Source organism: Ahaetulla prasina, chromosome 7, assembly GCF_028640845.1.
Source record: "Ahaetulla prasina isolate Xishuangbanna chromosome 7, ASM2864084v1, whole genome shotgun sequence".
NCBI classification, from domain to species: Eukaryota; Metazoa; Chordata; class Lepidosauria; order Squamata; family Colubridae; genus Ahaetulla; species Ahaetulla prasina.
The window spans coordinates 3973028-3998575 of NC_080545.1; the positions used below are offsets into that span (position 1 = coordinate 3973028).

Below are 25548 nucleotides of genomic sequence, written 5' to 3' on the forward strand. Positions count from 1 at the left end.
CGAAGAAAAGCAAATATCAAACTTCGTTTCTACCGGTACTTGGAAAAAGCGCTTCTGGAGTTTGTGCTTGAGATGGAAAAACAAACAACAAAACCTTGACTTGAGTTTTTGCTGATTAGAGAAGTTTGTTATAGAACTGGCTGGTACTGTGATGGCGAACCTATCAGCCCAGTTCTACCACGCATGCGCACACACCTCCCGCTGGCCAGCTAGTCTTCAGGTCTCAGTGTTGTGTCTGCGGCCCCCGAGCCGGGCCTCCTGCCAGAAAGTGACTTGGAAAAAGAGGGGGAAGGACCGTCAGGACTTACCTCGGGAGCACCGGCTTCCCTGGCTCAGCTCCAGCAGCCAGAGGCAGGCCAGATGGAGGAGATAACGAGGCCTCCGTCCCCTGACTCTTCCCCCCCAGGCCACGCCTCCAGACCCAGCTGATGGCAATCAGGCCTGGCTGGACCCTAGGTTTCGTAGGCAGGAGAGGCGGGAACAACAGAAGCAGGAGTGGGCCAGGCCTAGGAAGTGCTGAGTCATGGTGCCACACCCCACAGGATATAAAGGCAGACTGCTGTGTCTCTTCGTAGCAGGCAAATTAACTGCTGAACTAAGAGCTGAAGTGCAGTTTGACTCATCGGAGATAACAGAGCCACTTGGCAGACGCTTGTTCTTTTGCTGCCAGGGCTGATAGTGCCGGCTAATTGAGCCATCGTTCGGACGGAGGCGAGGGAGGACAGAACAAGAAGATCATGCATCCCGCCTGCCCCCTGCCCCGTTTTGGCTTCCAGGTTGGTGCCGGCGGTTTTCTAGGTGCAAAATGGGGCACAGGGGGTCTCGTTTTGGACCTGAAAAGCCACCTGAACCTCCCATGCATGTGTTCCGCCCTCCACGCATGCATGTGCATTCTCTACATGCGCAGCAGATTGTTCTGTCCTCCCTCGCCTCCGTCCGAGCGATGGCTTAATTAGCCGTCACTATCAGCTCTGGCAGCAGAATAGCCAGCGTCTGCCAAGAGCCTCCGTTATCTTCCACGACGCTGGTGAGTCACCTAGAAACAAACTTCAGTTCTTAATCAGTGGATTTGCCTGTTACAAAGAGACACAGCAGCTCTGGCTGCCTTTTCTATCCTGTGGGGTGTGGCTCCATGACTCAGCACTTTCTAGGCCTGCCCCACCCTTGCTTCTGTTGTTCCCGCCTCTCCTGCCTATGAAACCTAGGGTCCAGCCAGGCCTGATTGCCATCAGCTGGGTCTGGAGGTGTGTCCTGGGGGGTGAAAAGAGTCAGGGGACGGAGGCCTCGTTATCTCTTCCACCTGGTCTGCCTCTGGCTCCTGGAGCTGAGCCAGGGAAGCTGGTGCTCCCAAGGTAAGTCCTGACGGTCCTTCCCCCTCACTGTCCAAGTCACTTTCTGGCAGCAGGCCCGGCTCCAAGTCACTTATATAACACCAATCCTGCGCTATATGTGGTCTTCCAGGTGCACTTCAAGGTGTTGGTTATCACCTTTAAAGCACTCCATGGCATAGGACCGGGATGTCTTCGGGACCGCCTTCTGCTACCACATGCCTCCCACCGACTGGTACGTTCCCATAGAGAGGGTCTCCTCAGGGTGCCGTCAGCCAAACAGTGTCGGCTGGCGACCCCCAGGGAGAGAGCCTTCTCTGTGGGGGCACCTACCCTCTGGAATGAGCTTCCCCCAGGATTTCGACAACTTCCTGACCTCCGGACTTTTCGCCGCGAGCTGAAGACGTATCTATTCTTTCGAGCAGGACTGGCTTAAATGGGGTTTTTAATTCGTTTTTAAATGGGGTTATTTTATATTATGTATTTTATATTTAAATTTAGGCCACATTGAATAAGTTTTTAAAATAGTTTTTATTGTAATATATTGTATTGTTTTTACTTGGCTGTTCACCGCCCTGAGTCCTTCGGGAGAAGGGCGGTATAAAAATTAAAATAATATTATTATTATTATTATTATTATTATTATTATTATTATTATTATTATTATTATTATTATTATTATTATTACTACTACTACTACTACTACTACTACTACTTTCTGGCAGGAGGCCCGGCTCGGGGGGCGCAGAAACAACACTTCTCTTTTCCTTCCCCTCTTTTTCCACTATTTTCGTTTTCCTTTGTGTTTTATATTTTGATAAGCTTAATGAAATGATTGATCGCCAAGCTTTTACCTTCACAACCAGGTCCACGAATCCTTTGTCGTCATCGCTGCTGACCGGCGTGTAAGGCCGGATCACCAAATTCCCGTCGATCCTGGCCGAGAGGTAAATATGCTGCCCTAGAGGTCAAGCGAAACATTCAAAGGATGAAACAAGACGGATCATCGTTCAGCTTCCTTAGCTTGCTTTGCCTCGTTATTTATGGAACTAGTCTGCATTTGGTGGACGCTATAAATAAATAACAATAATAATAATACTCGGAACTGCCTATTTACTCAGACGTTACTTTAACAGCTCTTAAGTCTTTGGTTAGGATTTGACCTGTGAAGTTTTTAATCAGTCCCAGACTGTGAATCGAATGGAAGATTTAATCTTAAATAACAATAACAACAACAACAACAACAACAAAGTTGACAAAGTTCTTGAAAATGAACAGGTCAAGATCCTGTGGGACAGACGTCTGGCATCACTATTGTAGAAAGGAAAAAGAAAAAAGTCTAGTTCATTGATAATGCAATACTGGTGTTGTGGTCCACCAGCAGCCCGTGGAGCTGGCAGCAGAGTTGGACAGTGAGGAGGCTGGGGAGGATGATGGGCCAGTCCTGGAGTCAGGAAGGCTCGGACGAGGGCTCTACATCGGAGGCAGAGATGGGGCCAGGGTCATCTGGGAGCAATGCGCAGACTCCGCAGCCTCCAGAGACGGACAGCAGAGAGGCAGAGGAACAGGAGGAACCTGTTCCAAGAGCACGCATATGGAGAGCTGCCAGAAGGCAAGAGCAGTTAAAGCAAAAAGGACGACTTGGGAGTAAGGCTAGGAGATGATTGGCCTTTCCCATAAGGCTTAAAAGAGCAGCTCTTGGGCTCTTTGTAGGAAAGCAACGTTGCTACAATTGTTTCTTGCCGTCATCTCCTGGTTCTGAACTTCCTGGGGTTCTTGCCAAGAAAAGCCTTTGGCAGGGTGCCAAAGAAGACAAAGGTTCATGATAAGGCCGAAGGACTTTTTCTGAAGGACTTTGTTTTGGAATTAATTTGGACTAAGCTGAGAATGAAGTAATTCTCAGCTGTTCTAATAAAATATGTTTGTTTAAGATGGATTGTGTCTGGTCATAACTACTTGGGCCTAGGTTACAGCAACTGGGGGATGCACGAATGAAAGAGAAAGAGCCGGAAAAAAATAACGGAATATCATGATTTGCAAATTGAAGTTGAGCGAGTGTGGAGGAAGAAATCAGTAGTTGCACCAGTAGTAATAGGAGCCCTTGGAGCAATATGCCTAGATACATGGAAATCCCTGACTTTGCAAAAAACTCAATCTTACTCGGTACTGCCTATACTCAGACCTTAAACTTGAACACCAGGGGTAAAATTCAGCAGGTTCTAACAGGTTCTGGAGAATCAGTAGCGGAAATTTTGAGTAGTTTGGAGAACCGCTAATATATCACCTCTGGCTGGTTCCAGAGTGGGGAGGGAATGAAGATTTTGCAATATCCTTCCCCCAGGAGTGGGGAGGGAATGGGGATTTTGCAATATCCTTCTCCCAGGAGTGGGGAGGGAATGGGGATTTTGCAATATCCTTCGCCCAGGAGTGGGGAGGGAATGGAGATTTTGCAATATCCTTCCCCCAGGAGTGGGGAGGGAATGGGGATTTTGCAATATCCTTCTCCCAGGAGTGGGGAGGGAATGGGGATTTTGCAATATCCTTCTCCCAGGAGTGGGGTGGGAATGGAGATTTTGCAGTATCCTTCCCCCAGGAGTGGGGAGGGAATGGGGATTTTGCAATATCCTTCTCCCAGGAGTGGGGAGGGAATGGGGATTTTGCAATATCCTTCTCCCAGGAGTGGGGAGGGAATGGGGATTTTGCAATATCCTTCTCCCAGGAGTGGGGAGGGAATGGAGATTTTGCAATATCCTTCTCCCAGGAGTGGGGAGGGAATGGAGATTTTGCAATATCCTCCCAGGAGTGGGGAGGGAATGGGTATTTTGCAATATCCTTCCCCCAGGAGTGGGGAGGGAATGGGGATTTTGCAATATCCTTCCCCCAGGAGTGGGGAGGGAATGGGGATTTTGTAGTATCCTTCTCCCAGGAGTGGGGAGGGAATGGGGATTTTGCAGTATCCTTCCCCAGGAGTGGGGAGGGAATGGAGATTTTGCAGTATCCTTCCCCTGCCACGCCCCCAGAACCGGTATTGAATTCGAATTTCACCCTCGCTGAACACACTGATTTTTATGTGGGAAACAATTCAGCGGCGGGAAATCTTGTACCACCCTCCCCTTTCCCCCACTCTCAATTAAAACTTGCTTAATAAAAAAACATAAAAACTCTTGAGATCCATCCTTTCGAAAAGAATTGCTACCGGCTTTTGACAAGAGGCCCAAAAGCTGTTAGCAGGAGAGAACAGCTGTTAGCCAGCCATAGCACTTTCTGCACAGAAAGCCAAATGAGCATTGGCCTGATTTTTTGGGGGGTGGGGGGTGGGGAAAAATGGGGGAGTGCTAAAAATATTGTCAAATAAATAAACCTAATCAAAGCATGAACATCCAGCCTAAAAAAAGAGAACTGAAATTGTTTGCACCAATTAATCTTCCAGATGAATTCCTTGCAAATCGGTAGTCTTCGATGGAACCCCAAATTCCTGTCGCTAAGTGAAACATTTGCTAAGTGACTCTGGCTCCGTTTTATGACTTTTCTCGCCACGCCTGTTAAGCGAACCACTGCGGTCATTAAATTAGTCACAAGGTTGTTAAATGAATCTGCATTCCCCATTGGCTTTGCTGGTGCGAAGGTCGCAAAAGAGAACCGGGTGACCCTGGGGGTGCTCCAACCATCGTAAAGATGAGTCAGTTGTCCAGCATCTGAATTTGGATCATGTGACCTGTGGGGGAGGGGAAATGCTGCACCCGGTCATAAGTCCCTTCTTTCAGTGCCGTTGTAAACTTTGAACGGTCACTAAATGAACTGTTGTAAGGACAGCCTGTACTGAAAGCAAAACAATAATTGGCCTGATTTTTTTTGGGTGGGGAGAAGGATGGCGAAGAAAGTGGGATAGACAGAAATGGTATTCAGTCGGTTTCGACCGGTTCGGGAGAACCGGTAGTGGAAATCATGGGTGAGCCTGCCCATCCGCCCCAGCTCCATGCCATCCTATTTAGGCAAGTTTTTGAGGCTGGGTGCATGCGCGGAAGACACGCATCCGTGTGAAGCAAGCGTGCATGCGGGCGGCGAACCGGTGGTAACAAAATGTGTAACCCACTGCTGGGGACAGCTAAAAATAGTGTCGAATAAATAAAACCGATCAAAGCTTGAGTGTGCAGCCTCAGAAAATATAACTAATTATTATTTATTCTAGTTATTCTGGATAAATTCCTAGCAAACGTTATGCCTAGCGCTATGAATCTTTTAGAGAGAGGGAGAGAGAGAGAGAGATGTAGCGCAAGACGCTTTTTAATTCTTCGTATCCTTGAAGTGTACAGTACTCCCGTGGTTGCAAGGCACAAACACACAAGGCACCACACCTGCTTCCCTGGGCAAAATGCCTCTGGCAGAGGAGAGGAGCAGCTGGCTTCCAATTATGGATTCCGCTCGGCAACTGAGGGAAGAATGGAAGGCCGAAACAAAAACACGGAAGCCATGGTTGCAAATTCGCTTGATACCTAATCCAGGTCTTTTCTCCCGGCTACAAATTGTAAACAATTGCAACCGTGTTCTGGGTTCTTTTTTTTTGCCCAGGATGCCACAGTGGGAATTGGGTGGCACTATAAGAAGTAAACAAGCAAATATTCTTTGTGAAGATCCAAAGAATATCGAAGGTGGAATGGCCTGTGGAAATTCACAAATCAGGATTAGGTGAGCAGGTGATCGTCCCCTATTTAGCAAGGCCGTTGTGTTTTCTTCTGTTATTGATTCGGTTGTGTTTTTATTCTGGGTTGCGACTTTGGCCCTCATGGGTGAATTCTCCTGTTCATTTAGAGAGCAGGTCCAGATCGGTTTAAATTTAGGAAGGATTTTTTTACCGCCAATACACTCTTCGTTCTAGCTAGCAAGAGCTTTACTTTAAAGAAATAGAAATAAATTAAGGGAATGAGGAGGAGGAGGACGAAGAAAAAAAGAAAGGGAAAAGAAGAGGAGAGAGGAGGCGGAAGGAGAAGGAGGAGGAAAACAGGAAGGAGGAGAAAGAAAAGAGGAAGAGGAGGAAGAAGGAGAAGAATTAGAAGAAGAGGAAGAAGAATTAGAAGAGGAAAAAACAGAGGAAGAATAAGAAGAGGAAGAAGAGGAGGAGGAGGGAGGAAGGAAGGAAGGAAGGAAAGAAAGAAAGAAAGAAAGAAAGAACTTTCTTCTCAAATCCACAATTCCATCCAATGATGTCAACCTTTTTTCCCTATTCCCCCTCCAAAGTACCTTTGGATAAGTAAAAATATATATATAGTTTATTTTAACAAAAACAGCTTACCCACAGGAAGTCCCAAAACATGTCTTGGACTTGGCAGGGCAAAGCGAAACTTTCTGGTGTCATGACTGACTTGCTGAAAAGAGAGAAATAAAAGTTCATAAAACCAGGTATACATGCTCCATCCAAGGCCCAAACATTTACAATCAAGATACATTATCTGCATTTTAGAACGGCGCGGACTGAAGAAATAAACACAGTTCCAAACAGCACCTAACAAGACTGCTTAACTGTTGTTTGTGCAGCTATCTGACCATCCAATTGAAAGCCAACCCTACAGGCCATATCTATATAAAGGTGAAGGTTCCCCTCACACACATGTGCTAGTCATTCCCGACTCTAGGGGGCGGTGCTCATCTCCGTTTCAAAGCCAAAGAGCCAGCGCTGTCCGAAGACATCTCCATGGTCATGTGGCCGGCATGACTCAACGCCAAAGGCACACGGAATGCTGTTACCTTCCCACCAAAGGTGGTCCCTATTTTTCTATTTGCATTTTTTACCTGCTTTCGAACTGCTAGGTTGGCAGAAGCTGGGACAAGTCACGGGAGCTCACCCCGTTACACGGCACTAGGGATTCCAACCCGCGAACTGCTGACCTTTTGATTGACAAGCTCAGCATCTTAGCCACTGAGCCACTGCATAGAGGACATAGAATAACAGAGTCGGAAGGTCTTCTCGTCCAACCTCCTGCTTGAGCAGGAGACCCTATACCAGGGGTGTCAAACTCGATTCCATCATCAGCGTTGTGTTTGACCTCGGGGAGCCGGGGTGGGCATGGCCAGCTGGACGTCACTCGTGTCAGGGGTGCCAAAGGTGGCCCGAGTGCTCTGCCAGCGAAAACAGGGTCTCAAGCTCCATTTCTGGCAGCGACGGCCTCCTGCAACCCTCTGCCAGTGAAAACAGAGCTCAGGAGGGCCAGCCGCAGCCCGCCTGAGCTTAGTTTTTGCTGGCAGAGGCGCCGTGCACCGGTCCTTCACTGTTTCCAGATCCGGCCCCCAGGTTTTGAGTTTGACCCCCCTGCCCTATACCATTTCAGACAAGGGTCTGTCAGTCTCTGCTTAAAAACCTCCAGTGATGTCCCACAACTTTTGGAGGAAATGTTCCAGTGGTTGATTGTCCTCACTGTTAGGAAATTTCTCCTTAGTTCCAAATTGCTTCTCTCCTTGATTAGTTTCCACCCATGCTTCTTCTCCTGCCTTCAGGGGCTTTGGAGAATAGTTTGACTCCCTCTTTTTTGTGGCAGCACCTCAAACATTGGAACACTGCTATCATGTCATCTCTAATTCTTCTTTTCACTAAACTAGACATACCCAATTCCTGCAACCATTCTTCGTATGTTTTAGCCTCCAGTCCCCCAATCCTCTTTGTTGTTCTTCTCTGCACTCTTCCTAGAGTCTCCACATCTTTTTTAGATTCTGGTGACCAAAATTGGATGCAGTATTCCAAGTGTGGCCTTACACCAAGGATTTATAAAGCGTTACTAATACTACGAAGTACTACTAATACTTCACATAAAAGAGGGCAGGGACCCAACTCCACATCCATCTGCTAAATCCTTTTTTTTGGACCCTACACCCATAGATATTCCTGACTTCAGTGCCCAGGTGACAAGTCCATACCAAGATCTAAATTCGTATGGAGCAGATGATACAACAACATATTGATTTCAGACCTGAATTATTCTTGTTGGGGATTTTACCAGAAACGTATAGTAAAGAAAATGTATATTTGATTATTCATGTAATAACTGTAGCTAGAATTGTATTTGCACAAAATTGGAAAAGAGAAGAGATCCCTTCGGATGAGAACGCGATTAAGAAAACATTAGAATGTGCAGAAATGAATAGATTAGCACTTGCAATTAAAGAAAAGGAAGAATCTGATTATTATAGTTATAGGGAGTTATTTTATCAATGGTTAGAGAATAAATACGAAAATTAGAAAGAACAGCAGAGGAGTGAAACATGGACAATGTTTTAACAAAGTTAAATAAGCTAATAATAATAATAATAATAATAATAATAATAATAATAATAATAATAATAATAATAATAATAATAATAATATTTTAATTTGTATACTGCCCTTCTCCCGAAGGACTCAGGGCGGTGAACAGGCAGATAAAATACAAATACATACAATAATTAAAAACATCCCTTAAAAAACTAATTTAAATGCCCAAATGTTAAAAAACATACTCCCCCATAAAATCACAAAATTTTAAAAACCCATCCAATAAAGATAAAAATCAGGCTAGTCCAGCCATACGAAATAAATAAGTTTTAAGTTCGCGGCGAAGAGGATTGTTATAACAGTAGGTATGTTAAGCATTAGTATTAATTTAACAATAAATAAAATAATAAATATGGGTGTAACTTTTAATTATTGCACAAAATATTTGCACCCAGACGACACACCGTTTAATGAAAGATAAAATGTTTGTATTGAAATAAAATAATAAACAACTTATTTTTTTTTTAAAAAAAGATCTAAACAAAATTAAACAAAACAAGAGTCCAAAAACACCACAATATTGTATATGTGGATGGGACACAGATCAGATCAATAAATCCAGACCCAGAGCTAAGGTCACATATTCAGAAAATATAATGAGTTACGTTCATAGAGGAAACATTTCACAATGCAAGGCAGTGAGCCCGCCGCTCAAATGATCCATATATTTAATATTTATGCAAACAAGGCTTGCATAAATTAGAAATCAGGGCAGCTGCAGATTGAAACGGTGAGGTTAGTCTTTTAGGAAAAAGTGCCCAAGTGGGAAGAATTATTATGAGGTAGGTTTGAAATAATAAATATGGGTATGTTTTATCTCCAATTTTACACACGAGGTTTTCCACTTGATTTTTCAAGTTATACGTGATACATGGACTGTGCATCAGCCTCCACCACAAAATCACTAATTTTTCCATCAAGGTAGAATTTTTCTTTTCTTTTCTATACTGTGTTTTTATTGTAAGCCACCTAGGGCCACCTGTGAGCGAGTGGGCGTCTACAGAAAATTTCTACATACATTTAAATGTAAAGGAGAGCAGCTGCAACATCCAGTTTTTCAACCTTTCTGTGTTAGGAAAGGCCACAGCACTAATCTACATTTTGCAATATTTCTCAATCCCTACAATGCTTCAAAGGTTGATCTAGATAAAGCCGCCATATATCAACAGGAAGTATGAAACCTTTATTCTACCTACTTCAGTCCCAGTTCCTTGGCATACCGACATCATTTTGGGTATTAAAATGTTTTTTAAAACCTGCTGAAATGGGGGGGGGAGAGAGGGAGAGAGAAGGAGAGAGGAAGGAGAGAGGAGGAGAAAGGCAGGGAGAGGGAGAGTGAGGGGAGGGAAAGAGGGGGAGGGAGGAAAAGGGAGAGAGAGGAGGAGGGAGAGGGAAGGGAGAGAGAGAGAGAGAGGGAGGAGGGAGAGGAGACAGAGGCAGGAGAGAGGGGACAGAGAGAGAGGAAGAGGGGAGGAGACAGGCAGAGAGAGGGAGGGGAGGGAGAGAGGGAGGGAGAGGGGAGGGAGAGAGAGCTGGAGGAGGAAAAGGAGAGAGGGAGGGAGGAGGGAGAGGAGAGGAGAGAGGGGAGTGAGGGGAGTGAGAGAGGAGGGAGGGAGAGAGGAGTGAGGGGATAGGGAGAGGCAGGAGGGAGAGAGAGGAGGGAGCAGGAGGGGAGAGAGAGAGAGGGAGGGAGAGGAGAGAGGGGAGTGAGGGGAGAGGGAGACAGAGGCAGGAGAGAGAGGGAGAGAGAGGAGGGAGAGGGAGAGAGGAGAGAGAGAGAGGAGTGAGGGGAGAGGAGACAGAGGCAGGGAGAGAGAGGGGGAGAGAGAGAGAGGAAGAGGGAGGGAGGGAGACAGGCAGAGAGAGGGAGAGGGGGAGGGAGAGAGCGAGGGAAAGGGAGAGGGAGGGAGAGAGAGCCGGAGGGAGGAAAAGGGAGAGAGAGGGGGAGAGAGGAGAGGGAGGAGGGGAGGGAGGGAGGGGAGAGAGGGGAGAAGAGAGTGAGGGGAGGGGAGAGAGGGGAGTGAGGGGAGAGGGAGAGGGAGAGAGAGGAGGGAGCAGGAGGGGAGAGAGAGAGAGGAGGAGAGAGAGGGAGAGAGAGAGGGAGGAGGGGAGAGGGAGACAGAGGCAGGAGAGAGAGGGGAGAGAGAGAGGGAGAGGAGAGGGAGGAGACAGGCAGAGAGAGGAGAGGGGAGGAGAGAGGGAGGAAAAGGAGAGGAGGAGAGAGAGCCGGAGGGAGGAAAAGGGAGAGAGGGGAGAGGAGAGGGAGGAGGGGAGGGGAGAGGGAGAGGGAGGAGGGGAGGGGAGAGGAGAGGCAGGAGGGGAGAGAGAGGAGGAGGAGGAGGAGGGGAGAGAGAGAGGAGGGGAGAGGGAGAGAGAGAGGGAGGGGAGAGGAGACAGAGGCAGGGAGAGAGAGGGAGAGAGAGAGGGAGGAGGAGACAGGCAGAGAGAGGGAGAGGGGAGGGGAGAGGGAGGAGAGGGAGGAGGAGAGAGAGCTGGAGGAGGAAAAGGGAGAGAGGGAGGAGAGGAGGAGGAGGAGGGGAGAGGAGAGGGAGAGGAGAGGAGGGGAGAGGCAGGAGGAGAGAGAGGAGGAGCAGGAGGGGAGAGAGAGAGGAGGGGAGAGAGAGGAGGGAGCAAGAGGCGGGAGGGAGGGAAAGGAGGGGAGAGGGAGAGAAGGGGAATGAGAGAGGAAGGGAGTGGGAGGAAAGAAGGGGAGAGAGAGGGGTGGGAGAGAGGGAGGAGAGGAGAGGGAGAGAGAGAGAGGAGGAGGAGGAGGAGAGGAGAAAAGAGGGAGTGAGAGAGGGAGGGAGTGGGAGGGGAAGGGAGGGAGAGGAAGGGGAGAAAGAGAGGGGGTGGGAGAGAGAGAGGGAGGGAGAGAGAGAGGGAGGGAGAGAGAGAGAGGGAAGGGGAGAGGGAAAGAGAGAAATACAAGAGCAATTTATGTGTTACCTCTTTATCGATCAGTCGTAATGCATATTTTACATCTGGATTTTCCAGCGTGATCGGAGGCATCGATTTTGAGAAAAGTCGCTTGATCAAACCGATCACGAAATAGGCTGGAAACAGGATAATGCTTCCCAACTGTAACATAAAGAAAGAAAATGTTAAAATTCAACATCCTGACTTGATAAACAGAAATAAATTAGAAAGTGGCTAAGAGCAAAACAAAACAAAAAACCCGTTAACAGGAGTGCCTTTTTTTAAGAGTTATCTACCAACCACGAAAGACTATCACGTAATCACATTTAAATATTATTATTAGATGGTATTAAAGATACGGGTTCGTCCTTTCTAACTAACTAACCAGGTGATAGATAACTAGCTGGTATTGTCCTGTAAGAAGAATAGGGTGAAGAATAGGGTGAACTGAGAAAAGGTTGAACTGAGAGGTTTAGCTCACGCTGGTAAAGCCTGTTATTAAGGCTTATTAAGAACACAGTAGCCTGCAATTACTGCAGGTTCGAGCCCGGCCCAAGGTTGACTCAGCCTTCCATCCTTTATAAGGTAGGTAAAATGAGGACCCAGATTGTTGGGGGGGCAATAAGTTGACTTTGTAAAAAAATATACAAATAGAATGAGACTATTGCCTTATACACTGTAAGCCGCCCTGAGTCTTCGGAGAAGGGCGGGGTATAAATGTAAACAAAAAAAAAAAAAGTGTCTTTTTCACAACTCTTTAAAAGTTCCCAAGTATTTTGTATCGATTATCTCTGCAATCGTTTCAATAACCCTGTTAGTTTATTAGATCAGGATTATTCTGGTTGTATTCTGATTATACCATGAGATAAGAACAAAGAGATTTATTCAAAGCTACGGTATACAGGGAACGGTGGGGGCGTAGCGGCTCAAGAGGCTAAAGACGCTGAGCTTGTCAGCTGGAAAGCTAACAGCCCGGGGTTTGAGACCCAAACACTGTGAGATGGGGCGAGTTCCCGTTTCTCGCCTCAGCTCCTACCCACCGAGCAGTTTGAAAGCAAGCAAATGCGAGTAGGTCAATAGGTACCACTTCGGTGGGAAGGTAACGACGACCCATGTGACTTGAGCATATAACCATGCTGGCCACAGAACCACGGAAAATTTCTTCAAACAATCCAAGAATTGGAGATGAAACTACACCCTAGACTCGGATATGACTAGATAGGGGAAACTTTTTTTCATACAGCAAATCTGAATAAATGAATGGTGGATTTTCTTTTTAAACCCCAGAAAAGCTTGGATCAGAGGATATCTTTACTCCCCCGTCACTCACACACAACCTTGTATAGCTAAAAACAGGGCTTAATAGATAAAACGTCCGTATCAAATCGTTCTATAAGCAATTCTGTATTATCTGGGAATACTTTTCTTTTGATAAGATGCTGCAAAGAAGAGATAGGAGGTTGCGAGACGATTTCCCTTCCAAAACTTGCTTTGCAAATCTGCATTTGCAATCTAAGTCGGTGAAATTTCCTTCTTGCAAAAGACTATATTTTTCAAGGCTGCAACAACTCTTACACCACCACCAGCAGATAGCATTTGCCCTCAAGGATCTTGTTACTAATCCTTCTTTCCAACTGCTATCAACCTTCCCTTCATCCCAAGGTAAAGTCTTTGCTTGCGTAAATGAAATGTACTTGAATTTTCGAGGCACGAGCGGGCTATTTGTCTGACTGAACTTACAGGGCTGGCCTCGGTGATGTGACGCCCCGACAAAACAGAATGTGGAAAAAAATAACATCTGTCAGCATCCAGGTCAATTCTAATCCTAGAAGAAATCAACCGTGATTTGTCCTTTGGAAGGACAGATGTTGGAGCTGAAGCTCAAATAATTCTGGCCACTTAAGGAGAAGAAAGGGACTCCTTGGAGAAGCCCCTGATGCTGGGAAAGACGGAAGCCCAAAGGAGGAGGGGATGACTGCACGAGTCAAAAAGAGGGCTGTGAAAATATTTACAGACCCCTCGCATCCTGGACCTAAACTGGTTCAACTCCTACCCTCAAAACGACGTTACAGAGCACCGCACACCAGAACAACTAGACACAAGGACAGTTTTTTCCCCGAACACCATCACTCTGCTAAACAAATAATTCCCTCCTCAACACTGTCGAACTATTTACTAAATCTGCACTACTATTAATCTTCTCATCGTTCCCATCACCCATCTCCTCCCACTTATGACTGTATGACTGTAACTTTGTTGCTTGCATCCTTATCATTTATATTGATGTTGTTTCCTGATTGCTTATTTGTACCCTATGACTAGCATTTAAGTGTTGTGCCTTCTGCCAACCTAGCAGTTCGAAAGCACGTAAAAAAATGCAAGTAGAAAAATAGGGACCACCTTTGGTGGGAAGGTAACAGCGTTCCGAGCGCCTTTGGCGTTCAGTCATGCCGGCCACATGACCACGGAGACGTCTTCGGACATTGATGGCTCTTCAGCTTTGAAACGGAGATGAGCACCGCCCCCTAGAGTCGGGAACGACTCGCACATATGTGCGAAGGGAACCTTTACCTTCCCTCCAATTTTTTTGTTTCTCCCCGCTACCCGACCTTCCTATCTCTATTCTAGGCTAGAGATTTTCAAACCTTTTCAGATCATAAAAACCTTTTAGTTTTTTTTTTAAAAAAAAATCCCAGAATTCCTGATCAAGAGAAAAAACCTCTAATGATAGAAAGTGGGTTATGTTTTGAGTGGGTGCGATACAACAAACTGAAACAAAGAAAGAACAAAAAAGCAAATTTCCCTCCTAGACATGGCGACATGGGTAATTTTCCTTCCACGTATTTTTCTTCTCTAATTTTCTTTCCGTTCCCGGTCTCGCACAAATACGTTTTTGCTGTATTTTTTTTCCCCCTCTATGTTTTGAGCATCTCATCAATTTCCCCCACCCATCCGTTAGTTGACCTCCCAGTTGTTTCATTGTGTGTGGGTGCGTTTCAGTGGCAAGTGAGATTTATTTTATTTTTATTTATTTATTTTATTTTAATCAAATTTTTATACCGCCCTATCTCCCGAAGGACTCAGGGCGGTTCACGGCCAGATAAAAATACAGAAATCATACACAATAAAAACTAATTAAAAAACTTATTTAAATAGGCCAGAATTAAAATTATAGTTAAAATGATAAAACCCCATTATCTAAAAATTAATAATTAACCCCGGTTAAAATTAAGTAAAAGACTCCCTATTGTGGTTAGAATAGTTCAACCATGGGTACAAGGTTTAAAACAAGGGGCCTCTGGTGGCTCAACAGACTAATGCAGTCTGTTATTAACACAGCTGCTTGCAATTACTGCAAGTTCAAGCCCCACCAGGCCCAAGGTTGACTCAGCCTTCCATCCTTTATAAGGTAGGTAAAATGAGGACCCAGATTGTTGGGGGCAATAAGTTGACTTTGTATATAATATACAAATGGATGAAGACTATTGCTTAACACAATGTAAGCCGCCCTGAGTCTTCGGAGAAGGGCAGGATATAAATTCAAATAAAAAAAATATGGAGATGCAGTCCTAAATTGCATTAACAGAGGGATACAATCAAGATCAAGTGAGGTACTAAAACCACTATCAAGGTTCTATAAAGCCTTAGTAAGACCACACGTAGAATAGAATAGAGTAGAGAATAGAATACAACAGAATACAATACAATACAATACAATACAATTGTTTATTGGCCAAGTGTGATTGAACACACAAGGAATTGGTCTTTGGTACATACACTCTCAGTGTACATAAAAGAAAAGATACATTCATCAAGAATTCATCGGTGTGGCTCAGGCTGTAAGAAGCCTGTTATTAACACAGCTGCTTGCAATTACTGCAAGTTCTAGTCCCACCAGGCCTAAGGTTGACTCAGCCTTCCATCCTTTATAAGGTAGGTAAAATGAGGACCCAGATTGTTGGGGGCAATAAGTTGACTTTGTATATAATATACAAATGGATGAAGACTATTGCTTAACACAGTGTAAGCCGCCCTGAGTCTTCGGAGAAGGGCGGGATATAAATTCAAAATAAAAACAACAACAACCATGACTCCAAAGCCAACTCACTCTCAAGATTCTTCTCTTTGACCGCTGACTCGGTCTTATTTTAGAATAGTTTGTGCTGTACCAAACAACTATGTTCTTATTATAATGCCACTTCATGATCAGATTAGCTTTCAATGCCAGGGTTTAGACCAGGTTATGGTTAACCTTGTTTGGTGCCGAGTGCCCAAAGCGCGCATGCCCACATGGACACGAAGGCACCCACGCATGCCTGAACCCCCAAAATGCAACGTGAGTGCCCCCTGCGCTGTCCAGTCTCTTCTTAGAACCCACAACATCTGGAGGAAAGCCGTTCCACTAATTAACAGAATGACAGAGTTGAAAGAGACCTTGGAGGTCTTCTAGTCCAACCCCCTTCTCAAGCACTGAAACTTCCCCAGTGATGGAGCACCTACAACTTCTGGAGGCAAGATGTCCCATTGGTTAATTGTCCTCACTGTTAGGAAATTTCTCCTTAGTTCTAGGTTGCTTCTCTCCTTGATGAGTTTCCACCCGTTGCTTCTTGTTCTACCCTCAGGTGCTTTGGAGAATAGCTTGATCCCCTCTTCTTTGTGGCAACCCCTGAGATATTGGAAGACTGCTATCATGTCTCCCCTAGTCCTTCTTTTCATTAAACTATGGATAGATAAAAATGGTAGCTTCCTTCCTTCCTTCTTGATGAGTTTCCACCTGTCGCTTCTTGTTCTACCCTCAGGTGCTTTGGAGAATAGCTTGACTCCCTCTTCTTTGTGGCAACCCCTGAGATATTGGAAGACTGCTATCATGTCTCCCCCAGTCCTTCTTTTCATTAAGCTATGGATAGATAAAAATGGTAGCTTCCTTCCTTCCTCCTTGATCAGTTTCCACCCATTGCTTCTTGTTCTACCCTCAGGTGCTTTGAAGAATAGCTTGACTCCCTCTTCTTTGTGGCAACCCCTGAGATATTGGAAGACTGCTATCATGTCTCCCCTAGTCCTTCTTTTCATTAAACTATGGATAGATAAAAATGGTAGCTTCCTTCCTTCCTCCTTGATCAGTTTCCACCCATTGCTTCTTGTTCTACCCTCAGGTGCTTTGGAGAATAGCTTGATTCCCTCTTCTTTGTTGTAACCCCTGAGATATTGGAACACTGCTATCATGTCTCCCCTAGTCCTTCTTTTCATTAAACTATGGATAGTTAAAAATGGTAGCTTCCTTCCTTCCTTCCTCCTTGATCAGTTTCCACCCATTGCTTCTTGTCCTGCCCTCAGGTGCTTTGGAGAATAGTTTGACTCCCTCTTCTTTGTGGCAACCCCTGAGATATTGGAACACAGCTATCGTGTCTCCCTTAGTCCTTCTTTTCATCCAACTAGACATGCCCAGTTCATAATCAAGCTTGTCTCCTTTAGATGCTACATCAGATATTCCCAGAGCTGGCGCTAATGTTCATGAATTACTAATGCAGGAAGATTTCTGTTTTGAAGCACAAGACATAAAATGCGGTCTTTTCATTATCATTCCGAAAAGGGGGGGGGGAGAGAAGAAACTGAAAACCCCATGACTATCTTCTGACCACAAAATATATTAGATAGAAACAGGCCTCAACATACGAACGAACCATTCCAGTTTCAAAGTTGGGTCTTGGAATGCAACAAATAAAAGCGTTACTTACCCTGTTAGGATATTTACGTCGTTCACTGACCGAGCACGTCCAAGTTATATTAAAGGAACCAAAATGTCTTTTATAATCCTCCCCAAGGCATGTCACGACGTTTGACTTCCTGACGTTTGGAAATCGAAGGTTGAAATATTTGACGCGCCCTACAACAGTTAGGCTCGTACAGGAAACAACAATGCAGGAGGAGGAGGACTATGGGCACCTTGGTGGTTTTCTTGCAGATGTTTCATTACCAAACTATGTAACATCATCAGTGCAAGAGGGGAGGAGGAAGGGGGGAATAGGAGGAGGAGAACTGTGGGGTCCTTGATGCTCTCTAAGCTTGGTGGTTTTCTTGCAGATGTTTCATTACCCAAGTAGGTAACATCATCAGTGCATATTATTAAGTTATTAAGTCTGCTTTACTATTAATCTTCTCATTGTTCCTGTCACCCATCTCCTCCCACTTATGACTTTATGACTGTAACCTTGTTGCTGGTATCCTTACGATTTATATTGACTGTTCCCTAATATGATTAGGGTCCTCAAGGGTCCTTGAGTGGCGCAGGCTGCTAAACAGCCTGTTATTAACAACAGCTGCCTGCAATTATTGCAGGTTCAAGTCCCACCAGGCCCAAGGTTGACTCAGCCTTCCATCTTTTATAAGGTAGGTAAAATGAGGACCCAGATTGTTGGGGGCAATAAGTTGACTTTGTATATAATATACAAATGGATGAAGACTATTGCTTGACACAGTGTAAGCCGCCCTGAGTCTTCGGAGAAGGGCAGGATATAAATGTAAATAAAAAAATAAAAAATAAAAATAAAATAAAAATAAATTTGATTGTTTATTTATTCCCTATGACTATCATTAAGTGTTGTACCTTATGATTGTTGATGAATGTATCTTTTCTTTTATGTACACTGAGAGCATATGCACCAAGACAAATTCGTTGTGAGTCCAATCACACTTGGCCAATAGAGAATGCAATGCAATGCAATGCAAGGTTTGCTATGCTACGCTATGCTATTCTGGGATTAAATGGAAGAAGATTCCCATGGAAGCAGACCTGAGTTCCTGTAGCAAGGCTGGAAATTTAACACAGAACTACTAAAAGAAAATGAGAAATAAAGCTCTGGGGAGAAACTCAATTTCCTTTTTAAAAAACGCCAAAGAGCAGGATCCTACTCTCAGTACTCGCAAAACACTAACCCAGATGTCTGTTTAGCATTCTTGGCTCCCGCTTAAGGGTGTGGCAAGCCCTGAGCAATGTAGAGGCAACTCAGATTTAGCGCTCTGACACAGCCTTAATGCTTGCCAAAATAATAATAATAATAATAAAAAAAGAACGGCAGGAAGAAAATACCAATGCCTTCTTTAAAAAAAAATTGTAAGGGGAGTGAGAGCTTGCACTTTCAACCAGTTGCATTTTAGGAACACTCAAACTTTTATCTACCTCTCCACCCAAATTTGCTTTCCAACCGCCAACATGTCTTTAGTACAAAGATTGGAAATGCACAATTGCTTTGCTCCTATGTTTAGCTTTGCTTGCCCAAATATCACCAGCAAAAAAAAAGGAATATTCCACCGGATTGTATTATGTTTATATCATATCATGTTTATATTATTTCCTAGGATGGTTTCCAGAAACCCAGAGCCAACGACCCGAAAGGCAGCAAAAGCAGAAAAAAATTAAAATTGTGCTGGGGTCAAAGCCAACATTTATTTAGGCACTTAGCAATCCTGTCTGGGTTGAAAGAAAAATAATATGAAAAAAATTCAAAGTAGACCAGGGCGTGAACTTTAACTCTTTTCTTCCCCCCGCCCCCCGCTTTTAAATCCAATTTAAAAAATCCTCACTTTTTTGTTCCTCTAACTCAGGGGTCTCCAACTGTGGCAATGTGACCTCAATAGCAGTAACTGCGAGAGGGATCTTGGAGTCTTAGTAGACAATCAATTAAATATAATATAATATAACAACAGAGTTGGAAGGGACCTTGGAGGCCTTCTAGTCCAACCCCCTGCCTAGGCAGGAAACCCTACACCATCTCAGTCAGATGATTATCCAACATTTTCTTAAAAATTTCCAGTGTTGGAGCATTCACAACTTCTGCAGGCAAGTCTTATTAATTGTTCTCACTGTCAGGAAATTTCTCCTTAGTTCTAAGTTGCTTCTCTCCTTGATCAGTTTCCACCCATTGCTTCTTGTTCTACCCTCAGGTGCTTTGGAGAACAGCTTGACTCCCTCTTCTTTGGGGCAACCCCTGAGATATTGGAACACTGCTATCATGTCTCCCTTAGTCCTTCTTTTCATTAAATTAGACCTACCCAGTTCCTGCAACCGTTCTTCATATGTTTCATATGAGCCAGCAGTGTGCAGTGGCAGCTAAAAAAGCCAACACAATCCTAAATTGTATTAACAGAGGGATATAATCAAGAGCAAGTGAGCTACTAATACCACTATAAAGCCTTAGTAAAACCACACCTAGAATACTGCATCCAGTTTTCATCACCAGACTATAAAAAAAAGTTGAGACTCTAGAAAGAGTGCAGAGAAGAGCAACCAGGAAGATTAGGGGACTGGAGACTAAAACATATGATGAACAGCTGCAGGAACTGGGCCTGGCTAGTCTAGTGAAGAGAAGGACCAGGGGAGACAGGATAGCAGTCTTCCAATATTTGAGGGGCTGCCACAGAGAGGAGGAAGGGGGTGTCAAGCTATTTTCCAAAGCACCTGAACACCAGACAAGGAATAATGGATAGAAACTGATCAAGGAGAGATTCAACCTGGAAATAAGGAGAAATTTTCTGACACTGAGAGCAATCAACCGATGGAACAGAAGTTGCCTTCGGAAGTTGTGGGAGCTTCATCCCTGGAAGCTTTCAAGAAGAGACCGGACTGCCCTGTGTCAGAAATGGTGTAGGGTCTCTTGCTTGGGCGGGGTGGGTGGGTGGGTTGGACTAGATGACCTCCAACGTCCCTTCCAACTTCTGTTATCAAGATACATTCAATTTCGAGGCTAGAATTGAGACAGTCTCTCTCCACTTCGCACAACTTCCCTTCTCTTCTTGAAACCGGGGTGGGGGTGGGTGGGTGATATTTCCACCTCCGTTTTACGTGTCTTATTCTTCCTGAACGAGACCACGGGTGGCCTGATTTTACCTTTTTTTTTTAATCTGTCAATTCCCAGCAACTCGTTCTCTGCAAAGAACTATACGGAGTACAAAGGAGACACTGAATTTTTGGTCCCTCTAAAACAGGGGTCTCCAAACTTGGCAACTTTGGAGATTTGTGGACTTCAACTCCCAGAATTCCCCAGCCGGTAGCACTGACTGAAGAATTCTGGGAGTTGAAGTCCACAAGTCTTAAAAGTTACCAAGTTTGGAGACCTCCGCTCTAAATCCTCTACTACGGTATGTTCCTGCTCCAAAGCGACCACTCCCCATAAAAATGGTACTAGATGACCCTGTTACTACGTCTTCCCTGCCAGCAATGATTCCTCCTTTCCCTGTGTCCTTCCTCCTTGCTTTCCATGCAATGAGCTATCGCGAGAGCAAGGAAGCAATTAAGATTAAAGGGCCTCTGGTGGCTCAGACTGGTAAGACAGTCTGTTATTAACAGCAGCTGCTTGCAATTACTGCAGGTTCAAGTCCCACTAGGCCCAAGGTTGACTCAGCCTTCCATCCTTTATAAGGTAGGTAAAATGAGGACCCAGATTGTTGGGGGCAATAAGTTGACTTTGTATATAATATACAAATGGATGAAGACTATTGCTTGACATAGTGTAAGCCGCCCTGAGTCTTCGGAGAAGGGCGGGATATAAATGCAAATACTAAAGATTAAGACCTTCAAGGTCCCTCAAGTAGTTTATCTATCCCGGCCATTCCCCGCTCTATTCCGATTGAAGCTAATTGTTCTGTCCCCCCTCGCCTCAGTCCGAGCGATGACTTAATTAACCTCTGTCTTAACGTGACTTAAAGTTGAGAAACACAGCTATAGACCAAGCATGTCTGCCGCAATACCATTCCAACACTTAGCAAGAGAGATTTAGCGAGAGCAAGACCTTTATCCTATAATTGTGGGTTGTGTTGATTCACTGTGGGTTGAACACCATTGCATGGGAACGCAAGGTGGAGATTTAGTAAATGCATTTGCAAGTCAATTCCATGAATTACCTTTCCCTGACACAGATTTCAAATGCACACAAGACAATTCAAGTGGTCCCGACTCGCACAAAGTCCGCTGTATCCTAAGCCAGCGGTCTGCAACCTTAAATACTCAAAAGAGCCATTTGGACCCGTTTCCCGCAGAAAAGAAAACATCGGGAGTCACAAAACCTGGGTGGGCGTGGCCAACTCGATGTCACTCACTTCCACTAGTCACATGACACACACATCCGCCAAGCCTACCCAGTTGGTCAGTAGGGCAAAGAACCAGTTGTTAAAAAACTTGGGGAACCAAAAAATCCTTTTGACATCTCTCTCTCCCCCCTCCCTCCCTCCCTCTTTTCTCCCCCCTCTCTCTGTATTTCTCTATGTGTCTCTCTCTGCCCCTCTCTCTGTCTCTGCCCTGGCCACTTCTCCATCCCCCACCCTCATCCTTACCTTCTCAGGCCAGGCGCGGAATGACTGGGAGGGGAGGGTGAGGGGCGGGGCCAGCCAGTGGTGGGATCACCTGACAGGGAGCCACAGACAGAGGGCCCAAAGAGCCACAGGTGGCTCTGGAGCCACAGGTGGCTGACTCCTGACCTAAGCAATCTGGATAATAGTTGTAATTTACATCATAGTTGACAATTCCCACAACTGATGTCAATTGTCTGTCTCCATTTGTCAATTTTGGCACGACTGGATGATGATGTGAAGGTAGGAGACCTTGAAATGAGTTTAAATGATTCTTATTAATCACTAATGAGCAATTTAGATGCTAGGTCAAGTAACAGTATATGCAGCAATTAAATTATTTTGATTAGTAAGATGAAAATTGGTGGACAGCACTAGGGTTCAGGAGACCCTCAACAGATATTCTTGCTAAAAGTCTCACATTTGGTGAAATTCACTAAACATTCTTGGAATTTCTGACAGCAGACGCAGATGGAAATTTACTAGGGAAGCTGGAATTTCAACGATACCCAGGTCACAGGCCTCCCTATTAAGACTGTGGAAAATGCACCATAGATCCCTCAAATGCTCACCAGTGGAGCATCTCTACGTTAGTAGCTGTGACCTTTGGAAAGCGTGCAGACACACATTTTGGCTGGCACCATAAGCCAAGTGAAGCATGTAAATAAATTGAATTAAAGGCGTCACCAATTAAATCTTACTTCCTTGAGGTCAGCCAGCCCAGATAAACCCTAGACCGATCTCTATAGCCAAATTCTACAGAGTGATTCTTATTATGTTCATTTTTAGAGACTACCTTGGTTCTGATATCCTACTGCACACAATAGGACGAAGTGCAAATATTTAAAATTGAATAGAGTAACGGGGTTGGAAGGGACCTTGGAGGTCTTCTAGTCCAACCCCAGGCTTAGGCAGAAAACCCGCCTATACCAGTTCAGACAAACGGTTGTCCGATCTCTTCTTAAAAACTTCCAGTGTTGGAGCACTCACAACTTCTGGAGGCAAGTTGTTCCACGGGTTAATTGTTCCTAATTGTCAGGAAATTTCTCCTTAGTTCTAAGTTGCTTCTCTCCTTGATTAGTTACCACCTGTTGCTTCTTGTTCATTTATGCCTGTTGCTCCGTCTAGGAAAAATAACTGTTTTGTTTTGTTTTACAACTTGGAAGATTATTTCTCATACTAGTTGTTGGTTGGAAGATATGGAAGTTAAGCAGGTTCAGACTCCATTAATTAGTTTTGAATAGACTACCACAATTGTAGGTTTGATCAGAATATAAAAACATTACTATTACTTAATCTTCTCATCATTCCCATCACCCATCTCCTCCCACTTATGACTATATAACTGTAACTTGTTGCTTGTATCCTTACGGTTTATATTGACTGTTCCCTAATATGATTTGATTGCTTATTTGTACCCTATGACTATCATTAAGTGTTGTACCTTATGATTCTTGACGAATGTATCGTCTTTTTATGTACATTGAGAGCCTATGCACCAAGAAAAATTTCTTGTGTGTCCAATCATACTTGGCCAATAAAATTCTATTCTATTCTATTCTATTCTATTCTATTCTATTCTATTCTATTCTATTCTATTCTATTCTATTCTATTCTATTCTACTATTCTAGTCTTCTATTCTATTCTCTAATTTCCCTATGACTATCATTAAGCATTGTACCTTATGATTCTTGACGAATGTATCATCTTTTTATGTACATTGAGAGCATATGCAGCAAGAAAAATTCCTTGTGTGTCCAATCACACTTGGCCAATAAAGAATTCTATTCTATTCTATTCTATTCTATTCTATTCTATTCTATTCTATTCTATTCTATTCTATTCTATTCTATTCTCTAATTTCCCTATGACTATCATTAAGTGTTGTACCTTATGATTCTTGATGAACGTATCTTTTCTTTTATGTCCACTGAGAGCGTATGCACCAAGACAAATTCCTTGTGTGTCCAATCACACTTGGCTAATAAAGAATTCTATTCTAAAGAATTCTATTCTAAAAAAACCCCACATTTTGTAAAGAAAGCACTGGAAATCTGCTTTAGGAAACTCATTTTCCTAGTTCCTAGCTTGCTTTGAACGATATTTTAATTTTATTAAAATATATACCTAAGTAGCGGGGATACTGAAGTGGCCCTCTGAAGCTGCTTTTAACTCCTTCCTTTAATTAATTAAAATTCAGGGTAAGTTAAAAAGCCAGCGATTAACCAATTATAAATCCCATTAGACCTACTTAAAGGAGGGTAGGAGGTCCTAACTCCGTATTGCCCTAAGAGGATTCCAGCAAAATGAAATTGGTAGTCCCAGGATAAGGTTCAAAACGTGAAACAAACTGTTCTTTCCTTGAGCGATTTACTCCCAGGAGAAATGACACCCAGAGCCAAGTGTTATTTCTAGCCTGGCGTGGGAGAGAGAGAGAGAGGAAAAATTCCTTGCAATCAAGTGCTCAAATGCTGCATGGAGTATTTGTGACAGGAGCTGTGGGTGGAGGCATCCACGTTCTTCCCCAAGGTTTGGATGGATGGAGATCGATGGCTTCGGCCGTTGGATGTTCTCCACCTTGGCATCTTGAAGATGGACTTCAACTCCCCAGAGTTCCCCAATTCTGGGCGTTGGAAGTCCACCCATCTTGCAAGTTGCCACGGTTGAGAAAGGCAGCAGCGAAGCCAAATTTCAGAGAAAGCTTGTGAAGATAATCCCAATCAATATATCCCTCACCCATATTTATATATTTTTAAGGCACGAACGGGACCTTAGCCCAAAAATCGTGGCTAATTCAGCCCAGAGATAGATAAGACGCTTCTCCACTCCATTCCAGGACCTTGAAGGAGAAGATTTGACTGGAAGACATCCTTCCCGTAGGCTTCCAGGATACGGGAGTATCTGTGGTCATCAAGAGGAGTGAAGGAACCAGGCCTTTCCAGCAAGAACTTCAACCCCAAGGAAGGGTTGGACACCTATCTCTCCAAAGCTGGGCAGGGCCATTTGGTCCCAGAGAGCCAAAAGCAGGACTGGAGGAGGAGGAAGAGAAGGAATGGGGAGGGAGGGAGGGAGGGAGGCCAGAAGGGGAGAAGGAGAAAAAGGGGAGGAAGAAAAGAAGGGAGGAGGAGGAGAAAGGGAAGGAAAGAGAAGGGAGGCAGAGGAAGGAAGCGTTGTGTCTCGCCTGCTTTCACCGCAGCCGGGGCCTTCTTATCTGCTTCCGAACGCTGAGGAATGTCCTAGTATGCCTCCCGGCCCCAGCCCTGGCTCCATGCCCAGACAGGCTGAGGAGGAAGAAGTACCTCCAGCCCCCAGCTCTGGCTCCATGCCCAGGCAAATGGAGCAACTAGACCCCTCCCCCTCCCCCACAGCATGTGAGCCTGAGGGAGGTCAATTACCAACAGCTGCAGACTGGAGTGACCTTCGCTTCAGAAGAATTGATAGGCGGAGGCAACAGAAGGAAGGGAGGGGCAGGCCTGGATAAGTGCTGAGTCATGGAGCCAAACCCCATGGCCTATATAAAGGATCTGCTTTCTGGCATTCTCTGAGTCAGGCAAAGTCTACCTTATCTTGCTGAGGTCACTTTCTGGTCTCCTGCCTGCCCTGAGGACTTTGCTAGGACTTTGGCAGAGCTGCAGAGGCACACCTGATTCGGATTTCCCTGA

At 44.7% G+C, this 25548-nt stretch overlaps 1 protein-coding gene across 2 annotated transcripts in view; it reads right to left on the reverse strand.

Moving 5' to 3' along the window:
- The window catches only part of LOC131202149 (NADH-cytochrome b5 reductase 3), a 40763-nt gene that overhangs the window by 12447 nt on the left and 2768 nt on the right, over positions 1 to 25548 (reverse strand). For both annotated transcript variants that reach the window (XM_058190815.1, XM_058190816.1), the window contains exons 2-4: positions 11575 to 11706; positions 6619 to 6691; positions 2183 to 2289 (exon numbers count right to left, since the gene is read on the reverse strand). In XM_058190815.1, the coding sequence (XP_058046798.1) occupies positions 2183 to 2289; positions 6619 to 6691; positions 11575 to 11706 (312 nt within the window). The remainder of the gene's footprint in view (positions 1 to 2182; positions 2290 to 6618; positions 6692 to 11574; positions 11707 to 25548) is intronic.